The 26088-nt window shown below is 40.6% G+C and overlaps 1 protein-coding gene across 11 annotated transcripts in view; it reads right to left on the bottom strand.

The window, feature by feature from the left end:
• The window catches only part of PTPN5 (protein tyrosine phosphatase non-receptor type 5), a 63294-nt gene that overhangs the window by 20137 nt on the left and 17069 nt on the right, over positions 1–26088 (bottom strand). For 6 of the 11 annotated variants that reach the window (XR_014507586.1, XM_083426009.1, XM_083426001.1 and 3 more), the window contains exons 2-8: positions 22839–22963; positions 10403–10575; positions 9899–10018; positions 7374–7457; positions 2960–3198; positions 1641–1830; positions 450–534 (exon numbers count right to left, since the gene is read on the bottom strand). Coding sequence is in view for 10 of the 11 variants with exons in the window: in XM_083426009.1 (XP_083282135.1) it covers positions 450–534; positions 1641–1830; positions 2960–3198; positions 7374–7457; positions 9899–10018; positions 10403–10555 (871 nt within the window). In the remaining variant the exon portion in view is untranslated. Of the gene's footprint in view, positions 1–449; positions 535–1640; positions 1831–2959; positions 3199–7373; positions 7458–9898; positions 10019–10233; positions 10322–10402; positions 10576–22838; positions 22964–25405; positions 25478–26088 lie in introns of those variants that run through there. The other 5 variants (XM_083426004.1, XM_083426003.1, XM_083426007.1 and 2 more) reach the window with 2 other exon arrangements.

Raw genomic sequence — 26088 nt, 5'->3', positions numbered from 1 at the left:
GGAAAAGACTCCTGTTTGAAACCCTGTGGAGCCCCTGTCAGTCAGTGTGGAAAATACTGAGCTAGCTGGACCCATAGGCCTGAGGTGGTATAAGGCAGCTTCCCAAGTAAATAGACTAATGGTATAAGAAAGTACTTTGTGGAAGATCCTTGTTACTCAGTGGTTCTGCCTGGCCAATCAGAAACTACATTTACTGGTTGATGTGGCCACTTCAGAGATACAGCTGGCTTTTGCCAGAGGTCTCACTTACCCCCTGCTACACATCAAGAGAATCCATGAATGAAAGCAGCATAAAAAAATATCAAGCACAAGGATAGCAAAGCTTATTCCATCATCTTTCAAGTGTTTTTTAAAAGCTCACAATCATGTGCAATTTCACACACTTCAATATCACACAGTACAAGAAACTTCAGCTTGACAAACAGCTGTAACGTGGCTATGGTGCTTACTTGGGAGAATTGTTTTGTAGCGATTCTTTCGGACCAAACCTGGAATATCATACTCCTTTGGATCAACAAAGTTCATCGGAATTTCCTGTTGAAAGATACACAATATGAGCCATTAACAGATTCTGAAGGGACAGGAAGAAGCAGAATCCTGTTGCTTTCCTTTGAATGTGAAGTAGTGGCAGCAATGAAATTAGCTCAAAGATGTGATGTGACATTTCTAGTTATTTTTTACACTCCAAAATCAGATTCCTAGATTCCTGGGAGAGAGTCTCTTTTTAAAAAAATAAAATATTAAAATGCTTCTGAAAATACTCACTAAGGAACACACAGTTAAGAGCTACTTTTAACACTTAGGAGAATGTTATGGGCTCTGTTGTGACCAAAGGCTTATGCACCAATCTTGCAGAGGGTGAAGGTGCTTAAATACACTGAAGCCAATGGGTTATAAACAGCTCAACTATGTACAGGGTTGAAGCCATAGCATTCCCTTAGATATGGAAGCAGTAGATGAGCTGAAGCACAGAAAAGGCTCTTCCTGGGGAGGTAGCGTGACTTCTCATGTAATTTATTTTATTATAGGTCAGTACTTTGCACTTGCTGGACTGTAATTCTTGTCCATTTGTGCAGAACCCATTACTGGCATTGGCCTGGTTCGCATATAAGGCTAAGTCAATCAACGGCTAAACATGAATGGGCAAGCCACCCCCAAACAAACCACAAATGGTAAGCCAAGAACATAGCTTGAATATAGCTTGTTGCTTGTTTGGAGTGAAACAAACCACAAGCCTGGAGAAAGTGGGCAGAGAAAACCTTTTCTCCCTCTCTCATAAGACTAGACCTTAGGGATATCAATGAAGCTGAACGTTGGTGGGCATTCATGCAGCACATGGTTAAACTATGGAACCTGATCACACAGGAGGTAGTGATGGTCCCCCACTTGGATGGCTTTAAAAGAGGATTAGACAAATTCATGGAGGACAGGGCCATCAGTGGCCAACTAGCCATGATGGCTATGAGCTACCTCCATGGTTGGAGGCAGCAATGCTTCTGAATACCAGTTGCTGGAAGGGAGAGTGTTCTTGTGATTGAATCCTGATTGTGGGCTTCTCCCAGCTGTCTGTGAGAACAGGATGCTGGATGAGATGAGCCATTGGCTTGATTCTTACAAACCCAGATTATCAAGATACTCACAAAAAACTCTGTCTGGAGTACAAAAGAATCTAATGCTTTCTGGTGTAGCTCCTCCTCAGTGAGAACGTTTGATGCCGTCTGGAGGTATTCTCGAGCTGACTCTTCCTTTGGGGACATAATATAGCCAAACCCTTGCTCAGAACAGCCTGGAGTGCACATGTCCAATGTGAGTGAAACATTTGAACCCCTCCTGCGCAAGACATAACACACATTTGTTGATGATTGTGAAATAAGTCAGCACAGACTGCCTACTTTTCTTGTTTACTTTGGGCAACACACACAAATGTGTTGTTCCCCAAGCCCAATCAATCTAAAGGTACCTGAAACCATGAGTGTAAACCATGCGTTATAATATTCTCCAAGATGGAGAATGCTGAAATAATATATAGTTCAGGCAATTGCACCAGCAATTCAAAAAAATATATTTAAAAAATACAGAATAGAAAAAAAATAAGAATACAAACAAACATTATTAGCTTAAAAAGAATAACTTGATTTACTGGTGTCAGCCTTATCATAACAATATTGATGATGTTCCCTTGATTAGCTATATCAGTCATCAATGTAATCACCAACATAATTTACATCAACATTTTGTCCAAGGGCCTAACCAGATCCACACTTAGGATTTCCTCTCGGTTTTTGCTTTCTTATAGAATAGCACTATGACTTCTGCTTTGAAGACAGAGACTTGGCACTTGGAGAAAGGGGTCAAACCCTCACTATCCGTGTCCTTTCTCAGATATAAACCCATCTACTTCCAGGGGTGTTGGTGGTGAGGAGGAGGAGACAGAAACAACATCTGCACTGGTCTTTTCCCACACCCACGGAGCTAATAGTAGCTTGCCAGAAGGCAGAGGGTGGGGATTAATGTTGGTGAGGAAGAGTTAAACATTGCCCAGATCATCTTCATTCTTCAAACATTTGGGACTAATAATCAAAGCAAATCCTAATGACCGATATATCTGGTTAGGTCCTTAGCCACAATGGTGAATAAACTCAATGTATGACTAACTGATCACTGTCATTCAAGAGGTACATTTCCCCCCTAAAATTCAACATTTTCAAAAGATTCTCTCATATAACCTTTTTCCTAACAGGGAGGGCACCGAAAACATCTGGAGGGCAGATGCTGGCTACTCCTGCCCTAGGTGAGCCACAAATGCCTATAAGAGCACATATGACACAACTATGGAGTCCAGTTCTCTTGCTCTGAATGAAAATAAATTCTGCCCACTAATCAGATTCTTATTGGGCTAATCCACTCAGAATGCCTACACTTCCACCTTCCTGGACCCAAGCTCTTTGCATTTCTTTACCTTTCTTGCAGTCCCACAGATTTAACCGTTAGGGTTGCTGGATCTGTCTCTACTTTCATATCCATCACACAGTCAAATACTGGTGTTTCTGGCACGGGGTCCAGATCGAGGAATTCATCTTCAGTTTTGTCCTCTGTCCACTCGGAATAGGTGAATGAAGGCTGGCGGCTTACAGACTGTCGCCTGTCCTCTTGGAGGGGAAATGGGGGATCTGGAGGTGTCTTCAGCAGATACCAAATCTATGGGGAAATATACAGTATCTGGACCTTTCTGCATGTTTGAAAAAGGACTTGCCTTTTTAGTGATCAATGGGTCCATTATACTTCTGCATAATAAAACTGCACTAAAGCAAGCTGGAAAATGCTACACAATCAACTCTTTCTTGCAAGTGTCACAAGAGGACTGTCCATTCTATGTTTGCAGTGAGGCAGAGGGCTTTATGGAACCTGCTAGGCATTGCCACTGACTACAGCAGAGCCATTCCATGCATGGAAAGTCTGTGTCAATGCCAAATGTGAAATCACTTGCTCCTTTGTGTAGTGATCAACTGTGAATGAGTGCACAAAAATCACATGTAAGCCTAGGTCACAGGCTGTGACTACTCTAGAATCATGGAGAAATAGGATAATTCCCACCCACCCCTGTCCCAGAAAGGGGAAGGCTGTTTGAAAGAGCAATCACTGCCTGCTCACAGTCTGCATACTCGGAGCTGGCTTGCCCATGTGGTGGCTGATTCAAGTGGCATCCCCAAGGGGTGGCATCCTGTTTCACCACCCAGCTTTGCTGCTAGTCTCCCCAGCTTCCAGGAGCAGAGCAGGTCTAGTGGCAAAGCTTTGCAGAGCACCTCCCCTCCTGGCAAGCCAGAGACATGGGGTGGCACTCTGCCACCCAACTTTGCTGCTGGGAAGGGGGAGATCTCCCTCTGCCCAGGCGGACATTTGCACTGTTTCACCACAGGTGAGTGAAAGAGAAAAAAGCTGTGCTCACATATCTTGCAAAGCAATGCTACAATCAAATCACTTTCAACTCTCCAATGAAGTATTGCTGTCTTTGGTCAGAGACACCCTACACCAGGAACTCAATTCATTTTAAAAAGACACTAGGTCTCCTGCAAATACGGAGAGAGTTATTTTATAAGTTCCTTGTTCCTTGTTCTTTCAAATAATCTTAAAAAGAGAAGAACCAGTCAATACAGCTCAGGAGCCGGAATAAAGCTCATAGATGAACATCATTATCTCGATGTGAAGCTAAATTTGGAGCAGGGAACCAGGTATACAGAAAAGCCGAGTGTGATACAAGTCCAGAACTAAAAAGAGTATTGAACGACAACAAATGTTTGGAAAATCACCTTTCTTGAAAATTCAGAAAATCTGACATGTAAGGAAGGGTTCTACCCAATTCATAGCATTATACTTTATTTAGTAGATATATTATAACCAGAACTGGCTACCCCATTCTCAAATTAAGTCACTAAGTTTGAAATGGACACACACACACACTGGCAGTTTTCAAATATTTCAGCATCTCTCAGAGAAGAGAAGGAGAACAACTGTCCACAGAGAACAGAACAAGGATCAATGAGGCAGGTTCAGGTTGAAAAGAAATTTCCGAGCTACTAAAGCAAGTCAGCAATGAAATAAGCAGCTTAAGGCTGCAAATCCAATCTACCCCTTTGGGGGCTGTCAAGGAAGGTTAAGAGAAGCCTCCATTTATAGGGGCCTCACCTAGAGATAGGATGTGGTGGAGGGCAGGGCGTTGGCAGTGTCAGTCTGCTTGGTCTCTATGACTGTGCAAACATAGCGTTTCCAGAAAACTGCATTAAATCTAATTCAGATATTAAGCTGTTAAATACACAAACCAACTTAATTTAATAACCTGTGAGGATAAATTCAAGTCTGCTTTTATTCAATGCAGAATATCCACAATTTAACAGCTTGCTCAAAGGGCTCCACTGTTTAAAACAGTGTGCTGCCTATAATCTCTGGCAAAGTGCCAGGACTTCAACCTCTCCCTGTCCTCTAAGGAAGTATCCAAACCATGGGTAGGCCAACCTAAGGCCCGGGGGCCGGATCTGGCCCAACTGCCTTCTAAATCTGGCCCGCAAACGGTGCAGGAATCAGCGTGTTTTTACATGAGTAGAATGTGTCCTTTTATTTAAAATGCATCTCTGGGTTATTTGTGGGGCATAGGAATTCGTTCATTTCCCCCCCTTCAAAACATAGTCTGGCTCCCCACAAGGTCTGAAGGACAGTGGACCAGGCCCCTGCTGAAAAAGTTTGGTGACCCCTGATCCAAACCAACAGGATTTTTTCTTATGTGATCTGCTAAAGAGAATGGCACAAGTGCTTTTCAGTTCATACATCATTCCATGTTCTGCCACCATTGGCATTCTACTCCCTTCTATTTATGTAAAATTAATTTTTCATAACATATATGTATATTTTTTTTCAAATACTTCATCTCAGAGAAGTTTCAACTGTCCCTTTTCCTGGTCACTCTCTCTCATTTTCTGCCTTCATTTTTAGAGCTTTTGTTCTTTTTCATTATTTGTGTGAATTTGTGCCAGTGTACCTCTGCCTCCATTTACCAAGACACCTTGTTAATTTTGACCTGATTTCTTTTAGCAGAGGTTAAAACTGGGCTGTTTCACACAATGTGTCAAAAACTGTAATTGATATTGTTGAGCCGCAACAGAAAAGTGAAGAGAAATAAAATGTGATAGGAGTGTTACTCTGGCAGTACCCAAAGGTGTGATCTATTCTACAAATGTGTATCAGTTTTCTAGCAGTGGCATTCCCAAATAACCATGGGAAGTGTAGTTTGGTGAGGTAAACTTTGTGATCTTTCCATTCTCAGCAATTATAAACCCAAGAGTTCTCTGGGATAAATATATTACTGTTAAACTGGCTTAAGTCTGCAGTGTAAATATATCCTAACTCTGTGAAAAGGGGAAATATGTACTTTGTAGGTTTATGCTAAATGATGTGATAACCAACGCAAAAATAATACTGTTGTATCGTCACATACAACAGTACTCAGGTTTATTGTCAACAAGAAGTCTGAGAAGTACATAAGTCTTGTGGATCTGTATGACAATGGTATTTAACCAGCATTTTGCTATAATAAACATGTAACATTTATTTGTTACTGTCCCTATCCCTCTCCAGGATATAAGTCAAACCTCGGTTGTTGAACGTAATCCGTTCTGGAACCCCATTCAGCTTACGAAATGTTCGACAACTGAGGCGCGGCTTCCAGTTGGCTGCAAGAGCTTCTGGCGCTCAAGCGGAAGCCGCGTTGGATGTTAGGCTTCCGAAAGACGTTTGAAAACTAGAGCATTTACTTCTGGGTTTTCAGCATTCGGGAGCTGAAATGTTCCAAAAAGGAGCCGTTCAGGAACCATGGTTTGACTGTACTATAATTTTTGACACTTAAGAAGGCAAATTCCCTCTCTCTCACACACAGCTGCTCTCAACATCCCATAAATTAAACATAGGTCCTTGTTGCCCTACTCCCCCCCCTTCTTTCTTGATTAAAATGTTGTTTGTTTCCAATTATGAACTATTAAACAGATTCCCCAGTATGTCAAACCTGGATTCTTATTCATCCATTGATGGTGATCTCAGATCTGTCCCACCATGGGATCACTTCAGTAATCCCCACTCTGTGGCTTTTGCCAACTAAGCTAACCAAGGGAATTGATGTAACATAAATTAATTTACAGCAACGTATTAACATTGTTGTACACCTATAATAATCTCTACTACTTTGTTTCTTTGTTGCTGTGCTTAATTGACTCTGACGGCAAGAAACAGTTTGGGGAAACTGCAGAAAATTCAGTAGGACCGATCATAACAAAAACATCACACTGTGCTTATTCTGATTTGGCTTGTTTCAGGCTTGGAGTGCCCCATTGTACAAGTTCTGGTGATTTTATACAGTTCAGTGTCAATTTAGAAGTCTGTCTTTTGCACTTTAATGTGCACTATTACACCACTCTCTGAAAGCTTTTTATTTGATCTCACAATACATCTTGCAAAGAAAAGCCTGAGCAAAAAGCTAATGCAATTGAACAGCAAAGCTAATCTCACTACCCACATCAGTATTCTTATTCACAGAGGTATTAACATTAATTACCATCCTTAGTGAGCCGTTTTTAAATACACTTCCTGCCAAGTTACCAGAGAAAATCCTGCAATTGTCCCATGTCCCAGAATGAGCCTAACAACAATATATATGTAACAATGTTTACGTGCTCAAACCATGTGCATGTGAATTGCTAATGATTATTGGGGCATTAGAAACTGTTTCTCATGAAATGCATCAGCATGACACTCTGAGGGAACTTGGAAGGTATCAATTTGTTTGGCAAATTCTTTAATCGGAATTGAATAAATTCAAGACGTTAGCTTACCAATATTCCTAGGAGTAGCAAGCCAAAGGAAACCAAAAACAGCAGGAAGCAAGGCACTATGATACCCCCATCTCTTTTCGGATCCTACAAAACAACACAAACCCATATAGGTTAATTAGGGGTATTTAAAGGTCCAAATGTTCCTAGTGCTGCTGTTCAATTATCTATCCAGTTAATCCCTTTTAAAAATCCATGGCCAGAAATCAAGAGCCTTCATTATATGCAAACATCTCAAATTCAAATCAAATGTTTTAACTCAAACGCAACCCACCCCTATTCCAAATTTTCCAATTGCTATCATCAAACAGGACAGAAATGCCGACTCTACTATCTCTTAAATAAAATTGATCCCTAGAACTGGAGTGATTGATCCACTGATCCAAATGCCTCTGAATTGTTTCCTTCTGCTTGGTGCTTCTTTTGTGGTGTAGTGTGAGGATCAATCAGACTTGAAACTACTTCCTAGCACATGACATCATAACTCAAGCACAAAACTAGGGAAGACACTGAAGGTCACTGATCAGGCCATCTGCCTTTAAAGAAAAATAAAACTGCTTGGAGGAGCAGACTGGAATGGGACTGTTCTGAAAAGGAAAGGTGGAGTTTCCTCTGAAACCATTTGTCCCATTGACAGTATTAAGGGGGCAATTTACAACAGGAAAGGGATCCGGGAAGAAAGGATTGCCCCCTCTCTTACTGTGAGAGTTCCAACCAAATCTGAGGGTCCCCATTTCTGTTCTTAAATTATTTTAAGGAGACGGGAGATCTGATCCCATATCTGCAAGGTCCCACATTAAGAAAACATGCACTTAAAAGGCACTGCTTTGTCTATGGAAGCAATTCCAAGGTTGGGCTTTGGTGTCAACAATATGTGGGTGATGACACACAGCTTTATTTCTCATTTCCATTTGCAAATCTCAGGGAGGCTGTAGAACTCCTGAACAGGTGTCTGGGGATGACTTTAGAATTAAGCTGAAGTCTAATGCAGACAGTGCTATGGGTGGGATGGCTGGCTGATCTGGGTGGACTGGTATGACCAGTGCTAGATAGGACCAGTGCTGTAGCTCAGGTGTCCTCCTAGACACCATGCTGTTTGTGTCAACACTGGTAGTGGTGGTAGCTAGGAGTGCATTTTACCAGCTCAAGCTGGTATACCAACTACAAGACTGGACTAAGTAAATCAATGCTTTAGTCATATTCAGGTTAGGCTACTGTGATGCACTCTATGAGAGGCTGCCTTTGAAGATGGTCTGGAAACTCCAACTGAGGTAGAATGCTGCTGCTCTGTTGCTGGTGGGGACAAGGTGATAAGAGAATGCAACACCAGTTCTGTGCCTGCTGAGCTGGTTATCACTGCATTTCTCAGCTCAGTTCTAAGTGCTTTGGAACCAAGTTATTTGGAAGTCCACTTTCAGCCATACAAGGCTGCCAGGCATTGATATATGCATCAGAAGCCTTTATGTCTGCTCACATGTGAAGACAAGGCTTTTTGTGGTGGACTCTAGACTGTGAAACACTGTCCCCATAGAGGTGTGCCTGGTCTCTACACTGCAGGTTTATAAATGCATTTAAAAACCCTACCTCCCAAAGGCAGCTTACAGATGAAACTTAAGCCAGGAAGTGCCCAGTTCAAACAGAAGGGCTGTGAAATCTATTCACCAACTCAGCTGCCGTGAGCTAGCTCCGCAGCTGCACATTGAGCTGTTGCCACCTCAGCACCTAGCTGGGAAGCACCTGTCCATACTGGCTGCAGGCTTTCCCCTTTTCCTCTCCATGGAGCTGTTTCCTGGCTTAAGAGGGACTGCAGTGGCTGCCACCCATCCCTCACAATGGCTTTGGGGGTTGAAATGTTATATATAAGAGTTTTTGCTTTTCCCCTGAAGGCATTGGGGGGGTGTTTTTTTGGACTCAGGTGGTGAATACAGCAAGACACGTTAGTTTCCTGAGTTCAACAGTGCCACTGAGCCAAGGAAGTGGGAAAGCTTAATTCTCCTCCCCTTCATTACCCCCCCCCCATCATCCATGGAGGTCTGTTATGCTGAAAGTGGGGGAATGCCCTGAAGGAGGAAGGGAATTGAATTTTGGTGCCCTCTATGGTCAATCCAACTTCCTCAAAGCGGCAGTTCGCCCTCACTTGTGGGAATGAGACTTAGGTCAGAGGAAACATGTCAGAGGGCAACGCTCCTCCCCCAACCTCCCAAGGGAAAGCTAAAGCAAGAGATGGCAGAGAGAAAGATGGGAAAAGGAGGATAATAATGGGCAAGTCTAGAGTGAAATAAATAAATAAATAAATAAATAAATAAATAATGGTTGCCCCAGCCATTATGGGTGGCTTCCAACAGAATACGTACACAAAAACACAACAGAACATCACACATTAAAAGCTTTCTGATACAGGGATGCCTTAAGATGTCTATGGAAGGTCGTATAATCATTTATCTCTTTGACATCTGATGAAAGATCATTCCACAGTTTGGGAGCCACTATGTTCTGCATTAAAAGGATAGAGATATCACTGAACATACCTTTTCAGAATCTGTAAACAATTGTCCAGGTGAAGTAAGGAGATCGGACAATATCTCAAAAACCTCCAGAAACTCTGGGATTGTTTCACAGCCACCATACCAAAACATAAGGGAGATAACCTGTGCAGTCAATCAAATAATTCATCATGAGCTTTCATCAACAGGAAAGTGAAATTTTCATTTTAATCTCAAGCCTGCATAACCAATTGGTTTTCATTTGTTCATTTGTTTAAAGTGCAAACAGAGATAAAATACAAAAAATTGTTTTTGTATCAGCCAGGCATTTTTGCAGGCTGCATACATTAACTGGAATAACAAGACAAACAGATTATTACCTGGTTGTAACATGGCACAGCTTTTGACATAATTTCAGCTATATCAGCATATATGATGTGGGAAATCTGGCCCCTAAAATGTATGAATCTAAAAAAAACAAAAGCAATGTTGTCCTTTTCTCTTTTTTTAAAAAAGTGATCTCCATCTGAGTTAAGTCCGGATCCTTACCAATATCTGTGACAGGGCGAACAGATACGCAATTCCTCCGGTCCACCAAGCCACCCAGCTATGCTCTGGAGTCCTCCTGGAAGAACCTTTCTGAGATTGTTCTGCCTTGCTCTGCAGTTCCTGCTGCTCATCAGCTCCATTTGGTGGTTCCATCACAGCTGGCTTCGAAAGACCTTCATGTGGGCAAATGAAACCAGTCAGGAAATAAAACAGCAATATAAGCCTTTCGCTCTTGCTTGGGCGGCAGGAGTTACATATGCAGATGGACAGAAAAAGCTGTCAGATACCTGCCAGCAACCAGAGTTAGTAACTGCAGCTGGAGACATGAACACCACACTAATCCATGCTACCTTCATAGGAAAAATGTAGTGTGGGGAGATATATAATGACCCATTCCCCCTCCGCTCCCCACCTGCAACAGAATCAGCGTTTTGTTGTTCGTATGTACTTCAGTTTTCAGTTCTTTCCTTTGGGGCTGTGTGATATCATATGCCTTGCTTTACACCTTTACATATACTTGTTACAATAATAAACTCAACTAGCCATTTTGAAGCGCTCACTCAGAGCCAATAAAAAAGCTTCTGGCCCAAATCTGATTGTGCAATACTACACTAATAAATCACACGGTATGTGTCTAAAGGGCACCATGGAATTTTATACTACCTCCTAAATGAAATGTCCACAACAGATGTAGCACATTCGTACCACAGGTTCCCAGGCATCCTATATGGGGTGTAAAGGTAAAGGGACCCCTGACCATTAGGTCCAGTCGTGACCGACTCTGGGGTTGTGGCGCTCATCTCACTTTATTGGCTGAGGGAGCCGGCGTACAGCTTCTGGGTCATGTGGCCAGCATGACTAAGTTCCATTTAATTCAGCTGAATGCAGGGTAAATATACATAGGATTTGGCAGTAAATCCTGCAAGTCCAGACACTGTTCATTATTTTATTTCCCCCTGAATGATCAAAGATCTATAATTCTCAGGGGCAGCTGTTTCAAAACTATATTCATTACCTGCATTATTATTATTATTTTTCATTCACATCCCGCTGTTCATCCAAGGAGCCGAAGGTTGTGTGCAAGGTTCTCCCATCTCTATTTTTATCTTCACAACCACCCTGTGAGGTAGGGGCTGGTCCAAGGTCACCCAGCAAGCTTCACGGCCAAGTGGGGAGATGAACCCTGGTCTCCCTGGCTCTAGAGCAGGACTCGAACCACAACACCACACTGACTCTTACTACTCTGTTCTGCTCAAAACAAGCTGCCATAGCTGAAGCATGTGAGATTTGGTTGTAGAATTGGGCTGTAACTGTTAAAATAGGAATCTGATTTATTATGAAAGTACTCTTCAAACACAGGGCTTGAAACAGAAACACAGCTTTCCTTCTCTCTTCTGTTGGCCTCCGAATAAAACCGCAGATAAACTGCTTAAGAATCCTCCTCTGTGATGGTGAGCAACAACCACTTCCTCCTGACCTCTCTCCTACCTGGTCCCACCCACAAAATGGCCTATTGTAATCTATGGACAAGCTGAAGAGTAGCTGTGTGCCAAAACGTCTGAGGAGATTGCTTGACTTTACAGTCATTGCTGAGTCACCAATCCTCTCCACATTAATTTTCACATTGCTCCCACTCAGTCCACCTGTCATTTCATATGGAACGAGAGATGGAGGGAACGAAGCAATGTTCTCTTTTTCCATGCAGTGTTCCGTTTTCTCCAGCGGGTTCTGTCTCCATCCTTGGGACAAGGCACCTAAAAACTGACTGGTGATCATGCACTTAACAACATGTCTCTTTGTGTGTGTCTTTTCACACACACACACACGTGTGTGCATGCACAACAAAATTGTGGCAGCTGCTTTCCTGAGCAATGTGTAAGTAAAAAGTAAAGCATCTTCAACTCCCATTGCTTCTCTTGAAGATCAAGCCTTGTTATATTCAAGCCTTGTTATATATATGGAGAGGCCGCTGGAAACAGCTTCAACTCCCACACTTTTGCTAGATCTGACACAGCTGTGCCAGAGAAGGTGAGGCATGGCTGCTAGAGTAGCCCAAAGATGCTGACTCAGCTCCTTACTGGAGTTTTGAGGTGAGCACCACCACAACTTCAGAAGCAGCGGAGAATGAGGCAGACTTAAGATAGGACTTGATAAACTATGTTGCTGGGAAACTTGGAATGTTTGGTGGAAAAGCTTGGAATGAGTCCAACCAAACATAGGCCAGAGTTTCTTTGAAGACATCCCTTCTATAAAATTCTTAAAGAATGGCAACCACCAAAATTATTTGGACACATATAATTTCTTTTAAAAAGAAACTCTCTCGAGAGGCAACCTTCTAAGAAGGAACAACTCTTCTGAACATAAAAAAGAATCCATGAAAAAGGAAATTAGAAAATTTCTTCTGACATAAAATCCCCTCTAAGGAAATGAGGAATTATGAAACCCTGAGAGAAGAATTTGTTCTAAAGGTTGAGGTGGGGGAGATTATAAAATCACCTACTGAGGCAAAGTCCCTTTAAAATGAAGGCAGTAAATGTTTCCTGTAAAGGTAATACAAGACAAATGAAGGAAGGGTTTCTATTCCTTCAGCTGCTGAATGGCATGCAGAAATTCAACGAGTTTTCTCTAAAAAAGGAAACAGCAATAGAATAAGCTTCTCCTTCGGGGGGAAAACCTGCATAAGCCCATCAGATCCATAGTTTCATCTCTTTCAAGTGGCTTCAATTTTGGCTCCCTGTTCTGGAGCTCATTCTCAAGGTAAAACAGAAGAAGTAAGAGAAGAGGACACAGAGCTGTCTGTATAGCATACTGAAATGACATTTCCATTCTTCCATTAGCAATATAACAATCGCCACTATTGTGTAACCATATCATCTTTATTAATCTCCTAAAGATAAATTTTGGAACATCCCAGAATCTTTTACAGCAGGCATAGGGAAACGGCCCTCCAAATGTGGCTGACCTAAAACTCCCATCATTCCTGACCATTTGCCATGCTGGCTGCCACCAGTGAGAGTCCTTACCCCCCTCCCAACACACAAAACAGAAAAGCATGATGTGGAACCTGTTGCGAGCCGCTAGAGAGGGAAGAAAAAATTAGCAAGAAGCATGGAAGTCTTTAGGTGTGTGCTCTTTGGATCCCTGAAAATTCTGAGTGGGAGACCTAAGTTTGCAATATAAGAGAAATATAATATTAGAGAAATGGCCCAGCTTTCTAAAGGAGGCTGAATGCGCACAATAATCTTTCCACAAACAAATTGTGCTAAATTGTGCTAGAAGTGATATGCTTATCTGAGTTGTTTGCCATCAACAAAGGTCACTGATGAGGAAGGAAAAGACAAGGACATCACCACAATTTAAACCACTGTATGATTTGTTCCAAGGCTAATGGGAGGAAGGGGTCACAGTTTGAAAGTGAGCTGGCTGACCCTTCCCAGAGCAAGATTCCATCTTTTGCAGCACAGAACCTCTCCACATCCAGCTGAGGCCAACAGGTCACCAAACCAGTATTAACAGTGAGAAAATGTAGCTTATTCCAATGAACCTGTCATCATTTTGTAGTCCTTCTTTTATGGTACATATTATCAGTTCATCCAAGATGTTTCATTGTTTATAACAAAAAAAATGAAGGGCGAAAAGGTAAAATCTAAGAGGTTTTGGATGTTTTGAAGAAAAGAAAAAACAATAATCATATTGGGTGGTGCAAAACTATCAGGAAAAATAAGAAATACCAATGATCTAAAAATGACCTAGTTGGTAGAGTCTTGGGCCTCCATGGAATTGAGGGAAAAAAGAATTGTAGTTCTTTGAGGAGAGAAGTGGACAAGCATGCCCCCCCCCCCAAATGTAACTAAGAAAAAGGAAACTGGATTGTATAGCTTGGATGCCAGGAAAATGACTGTAGCTGGTTCCCTAATGAACAAGCAAAGAGGTTAACTTGGGGATTACAATCTTGTTGCTCCTTCCACAGGAACCACTGTTTTCTCCATTATTGTTGAAAGTGGAACACATGAATATGGAATGTGAATCTCATCCATTCACAATGCACGGACCCAAATTTCTCATTGTGGTTGTGAATTCAGCTGTTAAAAGCTTGAACGAGGTGGTGTTACTTTATTTGTCAATTTGCAACCTGCCATTAATGAATTCATAATGCACCATGTGTGAGCTTACAAATCAGTGTTACGCAACCCGTACAAGGTGTAGCTTATGGTTGGCTGCTTGCACTTACCACTTAAAAGAAGAAATAAATGAAGCCAGGGAGTCCTCCTTATTAAAGTTCTCAACAGGGAATTTTAGTTCAAGCATTAGTCAAAGAAACAAATGTTTGAACTGACTGAACAACCCTGCGAAGTACTCCACACATGTTTAGACTATGGACACAGGTTTGTTTTGTCTTGGTCTTTTTTCTCTTATGGGCATCTTTTGCAACAGATACATCATTTCAAACCCCAACTAGACCTTTTGAAAAAGTGACTTTCCTTTTTTAAAAAAAGTATGGAATATGATGTCAGAAATATGAGCTTCTTGTGAGAACACAGAAGAATATTAGGTTTCATTACAGTAAAAATGGTTAGCATTTGCTATCTTTCAGTTGGGACTTCCTTCAAGGATGCCTTTTTGTCTTTCCTAGCAGCCCCCATTTCTCTTTTGGACAGCTAACAATGGCCAATTATTGCCAAACAATGAAGAATTTTTTTTGTTTTTGTTTTTCTGCAATAGCTAAAACAAATGTGTGTGGTTGTTATGCAGCATGCAGTGTTTTTCAGTACTTAGAGGCAATTTGGTGATGGACTTCTGAGCTTTGTTTTTAAAAACAAAAGAAAAACCCAGCAATGAAAGGTTGTCAGTTCAGCTGCTCTTACCACATCAGTTGCCTAGCCTCTCAACCCTGAAAATGCAAAGCCACACAAAAGCTCTGTAATCCTCCAGCTAAAATAAAAACTACATCTGTAAGCATTCAAGTACCCACTTCATGCAGATTGAGTAAAGCTGAAACAAGGATAATAAAGTAGGAGGTAGATTAAAGATAAAAACCTTAACACAAGAGCCGAATTCTGATGCCAAAACAGAATGGCAAAACTAAAATGCAAGGGCCTTCTAGAAAAAATGTGATTTGTTTAGCCGTTGACAGATTGGGCCTGTGGTTACAGTTTGGGTTATAGAACTTAATTTAGGGTCATCCACTGACAGCAGAATGTAGCTTCAAAAGCTCACTCCTTGCTATAGTTACCAGATGCACTCTAGAGCAGAGTCATAGCAACCAGACCACAAAGAACAATGGAAAGATTGTAATATTTTTCTGGAGCTTGCCAACGTAAGTATGAAGGACTGCACAGGTTGGGATTTGAACTTTTTTAGGAGAAAAAAGTGTCCCGTATGCAACTCTTCTCTGTATATGTGCAACTGTGTGCAAAGAGGCGTGATTATTTATTCATCGTTACTGAAACCATGTGGTTGGTTTGCAGTACTGCAGAGTGCAGTTAAAATCATGAAGCCATTCCTATTCTGAAAACAGAAGTTTATAAAGCAGTTTGTGAACTTCTGAAATACCCATGACAATGAAGCTTTCACTTCAAATTTATGTATCATCAGCACATCAATGCTTTTCAGTAAAGTATATTTATGATCCTAACAGGATTATACATTGATTTGCTACTCTTTCCCCCTGGGAGGCGCGATTATGATTATCATAATCAAAAGGTCCTCATATAGGTTTCTGGTTCTTGGGGTCTTATGGCATTTTAATGGATAATTAATCTATTATCCCACCCCCCACCCTTGCTCATAGCCTTCTTTCACTAATGCTTTCTGGGACAATTTATCCATCACTGCCACTGTTCACCTGGAGGTCTTGTCTGATATCATACAACCCAATCCAGCTTTCAAATTCTGATTCAAAAAAATGCCTTCTCATGAGTCACTGCAACAACTCCTGCTGACTCCATAGTCTATACTTGTATCTTGCTTAAAACATCACAACTTTGGAAGAGCTCCTGATTATATTTTCTCCTTGCTCCATTTTCTTGTGCAATCTAATACTTTACATAATATTATGGCCTTCTTATACGACTAGCAATATACGTGAATTTTTTAGATGGCATCTGTAGAAGTGAAAAACCTTTCATTCTCTGGAAATGTAGCTAAGCCAAGATTGTTCACATGTCTTCATTCTTTCCCTAGTCTATGACAAAGCCACTTCTGAGCTAGGGAGGAGGTGGGGTTGCGGGGGGAAGGAAGCACCATCACCTTCCCCCAAAACAAAGGGTAGTCCAGTAAAAGATTCCGGGGGGCGTGGCCTTGTCCTGAGCCTAGGGAGGTGTGGGCCCTTGGCACGCCCCCAAACCGTAACTCCGGGGGCGGCTCCTAGTTGATGTGCCTCAGCAGGACTCCCCCTATTGGTGGTTAACCCTTACCGGTCTTCAAGCAAGAGGGCTGAAACCGGTTAGTATTAGGACCAATGCCTAAGCCAATACCGCTCAGTTCCTGTAATCAATAAAGTTGGTCCTAATTTGACCCATTAACTCAAATTCTTGTGTCTCATGTCTTTATTTCCAAGGGGGGAGGCGGGAACTCACCACGCAACATCTACTCTCTGAATAGCACATAGGATCAAACCATTAGATTTCATTTAAACCATTTACAGAAGACAGTAGCATGCAATATGCTTGATGGCTATAGGTATATGCCTTTGGTTTTCAAAGGCTTGGTTAATTATTCTTATTTTTAGGTACCTCCAATTATACCATTCCTGCTATGTAGTTCACTTCAAATGCAGTCTCATATATATTTAATGGGTACATGGTTGCTCCGGCTCTCTGCTTCCATATTAAAACCACTAGGATCATGCCATAAATTAGACACTGATTTTTAAACTAACTTTGATATCTAAACATGCAAAAGTACAAGTAGTTTCAACTTTAAATAGTATAGAACTGGAAGGTAGTTAATTTAGAGCAGGTTTCTCCAAGAGAAATGTTTTCAAGGAAGTTGAAAATTTTGTACTTAAAATGTTTTGTCAGCTGAGACTCCCCTCTTGCTCATGGAGTAAGTCCCTTGCTAAGACGTTCTAAATTTATAGCCCTGGGTAACTTTCCCCAGCTGCTGATGCAGCTAATTAAATTAGATTGCCATGCTAGGTTTGTATCTATGCAGCAGCCCATAGCTGCTTCCTCACTGGCGATCACTTGTAGCTGAGTAAGATTGTCTTCTATGAACACAGTCTTAACAGTGAGTCTGTGACTGTGGAGGCCAATTCTGGATCCACACGCCCTTCCACAGTGGGGACATAGGTTTCTGTGCAGGAGTTGATCATGGTGAGGGTTTGTCCTCTAACACGTTTCTCCCTTTTGTCCTGAGTTCGAGCATTTTCAAAGTCCATGACACCTTTGGTAAAGGCTGTTCTCCAATTGGAGCACTCACAGGCCAGTGGTTCCCAGTTGTTGGTTTTTATACTACATTTTTAAATACTTGCCTTGAACCTCTTTTGTTGTCCACCAGCATTACGCTTTCCATTTTTAAGTTTGGAATAGAGTAGTTGCTTTGGAAGACGATAATCAGGCATCCGAACAACATGACCAGTCCAATGAAGCTGATGTTGAAGAATCATTGCTCTGACGCTGGTGATCATTGCTTCTTCCAGTACACCAGCTTTTGTTCGCTTGTCTTCCCAAGTGACATGTGAAATTTTTGGAGACACCGTTGATGGAGTCTTTCGAGGAGTTGGAGATGCTGTTCATAAGTGGTCCGTGTTTTACAAGCATCCAGTAAATTGGTAGTACAATAGCTTTGTGAACAAGCATTTTGGTTTCCCTACTAACGCCCCAGTTCTCAAACACTCTGTGCTTCAATTGGGAGAAAGTTGCATTCACAGAGCTCATGCGATGCTGGATTTCGGCATCAGGGTCGGCCCTTGTGGAAAGATAACTGCCCAGGTAGGACAAGTGATCAACCCTTTCCAACGTTACATAGGCTTTCCATAGCATAGCAATGGTGGGCCCTGGTGTCTTCCAGAAACTGCAGCATCCAATCACCTGAACCGACACTCACATCAAGGCTGATCCAACTCACAACTCTTCTGTGGAATGCCCAGTCAGAGCCAAGCTGCAGCTTTTCTACAGTGGATCATGCCCAAAGCTCTCACCAGAAGCATGAAATAAATAAGAGACAGTGCGCTTCATGCTGGCATGCCTGAATTCTTGTTCTCTGTAGAACCTTGTGGACTGTGCCATAGCAGTCATTTGATTTCAAAATCTGCAGGGTGTATGGCTTCTGTGACTGATGGAAGAAAACAGGTGCAACACTTATGCCAACACGGCTGCCTACTGACTCTTTTAAAAAAAATAATGATTGAATGTTCTCTTAACAGGCTCTCCAGTTCATGTAGGTAGGAGATCGTATTGTTGCAAACAGGACAATAGCATTCAGATAAAGCCATTGATTAATTGTAGGTAGAACACTGGACTAAAGCTTGAAGGTCATGCTGTGTTTATGTTGCTGAAACAAACAACAACAGAGTGTGGATAATGCATTTAACTTAATTAATTGTTTCCCTCCTCTGCAGTACTGCAGCATTTCTTTGTGTTTCAAAATAAAAGAAGAGAGCAATTTAATTTTAAAATGTAAATAGCTTTGGCCTTTGAAAATGTAGTTGATGTTAATAGGCACAAATCTATAGCAGTACTTCTCGTATTCTGTTATTCCTAATCCTAAAAAGCTTTGCTTCTCCGCTGCTGTATAGGTTGTTTGTCAACCTCTTTTCTAAGCATCTTTCCAAGGTGAATGGATCACCACCACAATCCAAGGAAAGGGATTAACATACACAAACAGCATTGTATATAACTTTCTTAATGATGAGCAATATCCAAATGAGGATGCAGTTCATCTGCATCATGTTGTTTTGAATGGGATGTACATTCCAGTGTGAAGTCTAAATTATGTCCCCTTCCATTCCGCCTCCCAAAGCTAGTGTCCATACCTTGCTTTACAAGTGTCTTGAGCCAGGTTGTGGCTTACATTTCTTCAAAGCTGAGCACATTTTACATTGCAGGGTGGGATTTTAAAAGATGCATGTGTATTACTATCAGTGATTTCATTACCTAGGGGTATGTTATTTGATTTTATTCTATATGTTAATGTATTATATTCTTTTTCTTCCCTCCCTTTTTAAAACTTCACTGAAGGCCTCCATAACAAAAATTTCTCAAGAACACATATTTTTCCATTGCCTCGGCAAAATGAACATTTTAATTGTATTTGTACATACTTGGCTATATATTCCGTTTTTTTAAGGACAGTGCAACTGTGATATCACTTGCAAAATTAAAATGCCAAGTGATTTCAATCAGACAAAAGGTGCCCCCACAAATGTAAGTAGAACATTGCTAGATCAGCCCAAAAACTCATCTAGTGCAGCATTCTGTTCTCATAATAGCCAATCAGATGCCCAAGGAAAGCAGGATCTGAGTGCAGCAGCACTCTCCACCACTTGTGATTCTCAGCAATGGGATTTAGAGCCATAATCCCTCTGACAGGGGAGGCAGAACATAGCCACTATGGCTAGGAACCACTGATATTATTCTCCATGCCAATTTTCCTGTAGCGTATTCATTGGGTTCTGTAATTGCCTTCAGCATCCTGCATCACATTCCATAGCAAGTGTTCCCCAGGGGCAGTGTTACAGGATTTAGTTTTCATTAGAATACACTGGAGATTTATGGTGTCTTCATAACATTTTGCTTATTTGTGAATATAAAAATACAGCCTATTGGAAGGAAGGAAAACCACTGAACCTGCATCAGGTCTCCAAAGAGAGAGAAACTACACCCCAAGGATGCTAGATTCAGCAACTCCGACTAAAACTTCTCAGTTCTCTTGCCTGTATCCAAATTCAAATGGGCAACTGCTTTTAGCTTTCTTCCTGTACTTTCACCAAGCTATGATGTGTGTAACACATCTTCCATCTCATGCCAGTTTTTAGCACAGGGTGCAAAATGTTTAGATAAAAGATTATCTCCACCTACACAGTATTTATGCAGTAATAGAGAAGGGCCATCACAACACATAAATCATTCTTATGAAAGCAGGTGAAGTTACTCCATTCACCAACCAATTCCCTCAACAGAAATTTATTTTGCCCTCATGACATTTTCCAATAACAGTATTTCCCTTACTGATTTCTCCCATAAGCTCACCGTACATTCAAATATAGACACACATTTAGGCTACAGGTCTAAAAATGGTTTAGTATCGTACAATAAGCACATTTACAGATTTCTACACTAGGGTCGACCAACTGGTACTGCAGAAGGCTGATTTATGGGAGGAAAATGTTCTTCTGAGACAGGAAGGGAAATAGAGCAGATTCCAAGCTCAACAGAAACCAGTATATTGCAAAGCAAAATAAAAAAATGTTTCCACACAAAGAGATGGGTGTTAAATGTACTACCAGCAACTTGAAAGAAATATAAGTGCTAAGCTAAACGCTAAGAATTTTCCTTTTCCAATAATTTTTATTAAATTTTCTACAATTATAACAAATACTGCAACAAACGTTGCACAACCAAAAAACAAACCGAAACAAAAATAAAAAATACATCTATAAAAAAACAAACAAATATACAACAAAAACAAACTTAATTATTTTAAAGTCCAACCCTATAAACATATTACTTGACTTCCTCTAGTCCCTCCCCTCTGAGTTTCCTTGTGTCTGAATGTAACAGCTTTCCAATATCATCATTAATAACAATGTTCCAGTTATAATCAAATTTATTCACTTTTCTTAGTATTCAAAATCCCATTTATTTAAATAAATTCTAATTTAATCCTAGGCCTATTTGATACTTTCAATTTCTAATTTTTAATATTACAATAATTATTCAAATAGTCCTTAAATTTCCTCCAGTCTTCTTGGTATTCCTCTTCTTTCTGGTCACAGATTCTTCCAGTAAGGTCAGCTAGCTTCATAAAGTCCATCATCTTCATCTGCCATTCTTCCACAGTTGGTAGTTCTTGCGTTTTCCACTTCTTGGCCAGCAAAATTCGAGCGGCAGTTGTGGCATACAAAAATAATTTAACATCCTTCTTGGGCAATTCCAAACCCACATCACACTATCTGTTTTACAATGCAATCATTGTATCCCTGAAGACATTAGTATAAGCAGGAAACCATAATGTGGAGAGCTGCCGCAAAACAGCTGATTAAATGGGTATTGTAAACTAGGGATAGATTTACTCCCAGTTGACTCCTAACCCAAGCAGAAGCTGAGCACTGTCAGCAGATTTTACGAGAATCTATTCTTTTTGCTGAAGAGCTGATCCAGCATTGCATTTAGGTAAAAGCATTAGCTGTTTTCTCAGAATCTGATCTGAAAACAGTAGCTGAGAATGTACCACTGCACTCAAGGGCTGCAATACTTCCATGTATTTATTTGGCACATAGCACCAGAGAAGAAGTACTCCTAACTTCTACTTACAGCTTGGCACTGGTTAGGAGGAAGATTAAATTCTGCCTCCAATGAGTTGACTGTAAGCAAAGACAGCTGTGTGTTGTGCATTATAGTTCTTGCTGATTTGTGGATATCAAAGGCCATAAATACTTTACAGAAAGATCACATCTTCAGAAAAGGTAAGACTGTAGGTCTCCTAGATACTACTGTGATGCATAAGCCAAATCTGCTGTTTGGTGGATCATTGTCCACGAATCACCCAACCAAACCTTCTCCTGGCTACCTCAGCATCCTATCTCTTATTACTCCCACTCCTGTTTCCCTCAGGATGAGCCCAGGCAAGAAACACAAGTTCACATGGGTCTCTTCTCCCACATTTTAGAAAATTAAGTATCGCTCTTGTCTTGGAATCTCCAAGTAGCTGGGCAGATTCTCTCCCAACTACTCTTCTGCTCTTATGCTGTAATATTATAGTCTTTACTCAGGTATGCATAGATCTCTCATACCTGCAGACCACCCAGTCTTCCATAATCATCTGCTTTTAAAAGAAGAGTTTACCCCTATGGATGGAAGTCAAAAATTCCCTAGTTGCCAAAAATATGCTGTCCATGGTGCTGAAATTTTGATCCACCGAGACCAAACTTCTAGGTGTGAATAGAGATACTGAACTCATGATATAGTATACTGTTGTTTTAGAGATGCTTCCAGTAAACTTTCATCAACAATATTTTAACTTCTTTAAGTTGTCAGTATTTTTAAAAATTAATTAATCTCTGCAGCCCAAAGTTTATATCCAAGAGCTTTAAAAAGAGACATGTTACTAGGAGTGGTTATTTGCAGAATGTCCAACTGTAAAGGATGCTTCTAACTTACGCACTGCAATGTTCTGAGAATATTTCTAGAACATTTTTGCTATGGTGAAGTGGAAAAGTTTGCACTCTTTTTTTTTGTTTTTTTAAAGTCAAGATCCACAGTAATGCACTCACCATTTGACAAGCGGCAAAAATTCTTAGTCACATGGTTACTTCTCCCAATGGTTCCTCTGGTACACTTCTGATACTTTCTCGGACAACTGATCTTGAATTTGCAAATGTTTTATGCTTTAAAAACCCTTTAGAAAGAAAGAAATGAAAAGGAAAAAAAGGAGACAACATTTAATACCATCAGTAGCACCATGGGGGTTGGGGGTTGGGAGGGGGAACTTGATTAATGCTGATTGTATTTCAGTTCATGGTGTCAATGTGTGTTCTAATACCAAGTGTTTTTAAGAAGGTTAAGGAAAATTATCATAATAATGTAAAACTGTATAAAGCATAAAGCTACTGCAGTGGATATGAGTGAGACAAATGTTGATAACTCAAACTGGAAAATATTGGCCTTTGGACCACGTTATTGGTGGATTGTATCCTGCAACGACTGCTTGTGTTGCAACCACTATTTTATTTCAAAGGACCTGAAAGGGGAGAGTGGTCAGTGGGTGGCATCTAAAATTTATGCTCTTTTCCAAAGTGTAGTCTTATATTTCCATGTCTCTTCCATAATTTCGATCATATGTTTTCCTCTGTAAGATTTCTTGAAAAGCTTGGTAGAAAACTGTAGCGAGGGTCTGTGGAAGAGAACATTCTTTGCACGAAGCAGATTCCAGTTTTAATAGTCAGAATCTCTAGGCGGGACTAGGAAGCCACAGCTGTTTGTGCAGACATTGCTGAGCAGGAAGCAGGGCCACTTCCTATGCTCAAACCTTGTACATATCCAGTAAGAACCCCAAAATCTCTGGAATAAATACAAGACAACTCATTCAGGTTTCTCTTACAATCTATTTCCTGACAATGGGTTGTTAGAGATTTAGTTTTTCCTGCCTTTGATTTTTATCAGGGAAGATTATCTCATGCTACACTTTCATTTAGCTTTCCGCACATGGTAACTTGGAGCCAGAGACAGAGCATCATAATGTTCAATTAAGCAAAGGGAGTCTGCTCTGCTTTTAAACATTTGTGGGGAAAGAGGTTGGGATTTCAAGTTCTAAACTGAATTAATGAGGATAGAAAACAAGCCCTAATTAATTGCAGCAGTAGCAGACAACACAAAAACTATTGGTGATTTCAGCCATTATTCCATGCATTGGAATAATTTTGCCCATATATGAAATCTAGCCAAATTTTGTATTGGAAATCTGTGGATGTGCAAAATTCAGAATTTGATATTTAAATGAAAACACCATCTTTTTCTACTCCCTTCCGACTGTGGTTGGTCCCAGGCTTTTCCTGGCCTTATGGTCACTTCCCATTCCATTAACACACTTTGACCTTCAACACACAGGCACCTCTATCACATGATTTCTGTACACAGGGGAGTTACTTGGAAAATATGTAGTGGTGGATAGGTACTGTGTCCTGCCTCCCACTCATGGGCTCTACTATTTACATAGTATTGAGGTACTTACAGCACAACTTGTGTAGACCACTAAGCATGCATTTGTATAACAAATTATCTCCCTTGCATCGGGGAAAGAAGTTATACTCTGAGATCAAACAAGTAACTTTCTATAGATGCCCCTCTTATGCCTAGCTATTTTTAATGGTTTCATTATTATGCATTTGTTAGAAGCAACTGCTGAAGTCAGTAACATATACACTACATATACTTTATCAGTGAAAGAAAATTGAACACATGCTCAGAAGCCCAACTATTTATCTTTAGAAGCAATTGTTCAACTAGTAAGAAGCAACAATGTACAGTTCAGTCTTCAGCCTTGTATGTAGCTATAAGCCAAATTAGCCCTGTGACTTCAGATAGATTCATCTGGGCTAAATCTAAGGCCACCAGTTTAAAAATGATTTATTATCGAAATTGTTTTTCAAGCATGAATAAGCACCATTCTCCTCAAAATTTGATTTTTGAGAAAGGCATTAAGGGGCTAAAAGCATTCGGAAGCACCTATGGTATGCTTTTTTGGCAACATAGCACATTCCCTGCCTACACTGATATTGTAGGAGCCCTGTTAGTCATCCAGTGTGCGTAGTTTATTGGCGTACTGCCCTTGCTGTATTCTTTGCTAAGGAAGACAATCATTTGTTTTATTTTTACTTTTCCTTTACGTAGAAGTCAGACAGCATTCTTTTCATCATCTGTCATTACAGAGGTGGCTGTCATAAGGCAATCCAAACAACATGGCAGCCGGGATGTTAAAAAGCAAAGGCCCAATTCAGGAATATGAGTAATCAGCCTCTATACTGTGCAGGACTTACTAAAGCTTGTTTCACAACTTACAAAATTCTCAGATAAAAGTTACTTCTGGAAGGAATTACACAAATCCTGTGTGAAGATTATGTGTGATATTAGTTTATATACCTGACATCGCTTACACAGGATCAACATCATCATGTTACAATATATATGTGAGATTTCCCCTGAACCAACAAATAGAAACCTGTAGTAAACCTCTTAGATTTTCTGCTAAATCACACAAGATCAAAGCTGACCTTCCTGTTACATATTTGGAGAACAGTTTCACGCTCCTTTTCTATGCAAATGGCAGATACTATAAACTTACCAAGCATTCAGTCACTATGTACTATAATTCCAGGATTTTCCCAGCTGAATCATCAGTTACTACCACCTTCTCCTAAAGCATGAAAGAAAGAAAAAGTGTGCTCTTCACGGAGTATGAATGAGAAATGCATTTGGGGAGTTATACGATCTTATACGATCCCTGCATTGAAACCTAACTCCAAGGGCTGGCCTAAAGCAATGCTTTGTGGTCTGTTTAAAGACACCCTAGGGTTTGAAGTCAAACAGAAAAAATTCTCTTCATTTGCACAAGCTCTACTTTTAACTTCCAAAAATGATATTTTGCTGCTTATAAATGTCAATATCCCTCCTTGCTACATCAAGTAATATCTCTGTTGAGAATTGGTCACAACTAAACTTATACATTGAAAGTTTGTTTGATAGATACCCAAACACCTCATTTAATGCTAGGGTGAGTATTAAATTGGAATACCACCAATGGCATCGCACATTCAATGAAAATAGGAAGACTCTCTAGAGACAAGGTTATAAATAGGGAAGGTACAGTATATGCTTGCTTGAGCTGTGTAATAATTTTAACTTACAAATTGTGAATGGTTCAATAGATGGTGATAGAAACAGGGAATTTACATACCCCCCCCCCCACCAGGGTGTAGTGTCATCAACTATATGCTGGTCCTTTGTGACACTGTAAATCTGATAGTG

Source organism: Podarcis tiliguerta, assembly GCF_965153285.1.
Source record: "Podarcis tiliguerta genome assembly, chromosome: 1".
In the NCBI taxonomy this organism is placed as follows: Eukaryota; Metazoa; Chordata; class Lepidosauria; order Squamata; family Lacertidae; genus Podarcis; species Podarcis tiliguerta.
This window is presented reverse-complemented; position numbering and strand designations above follow the sequence as displayed.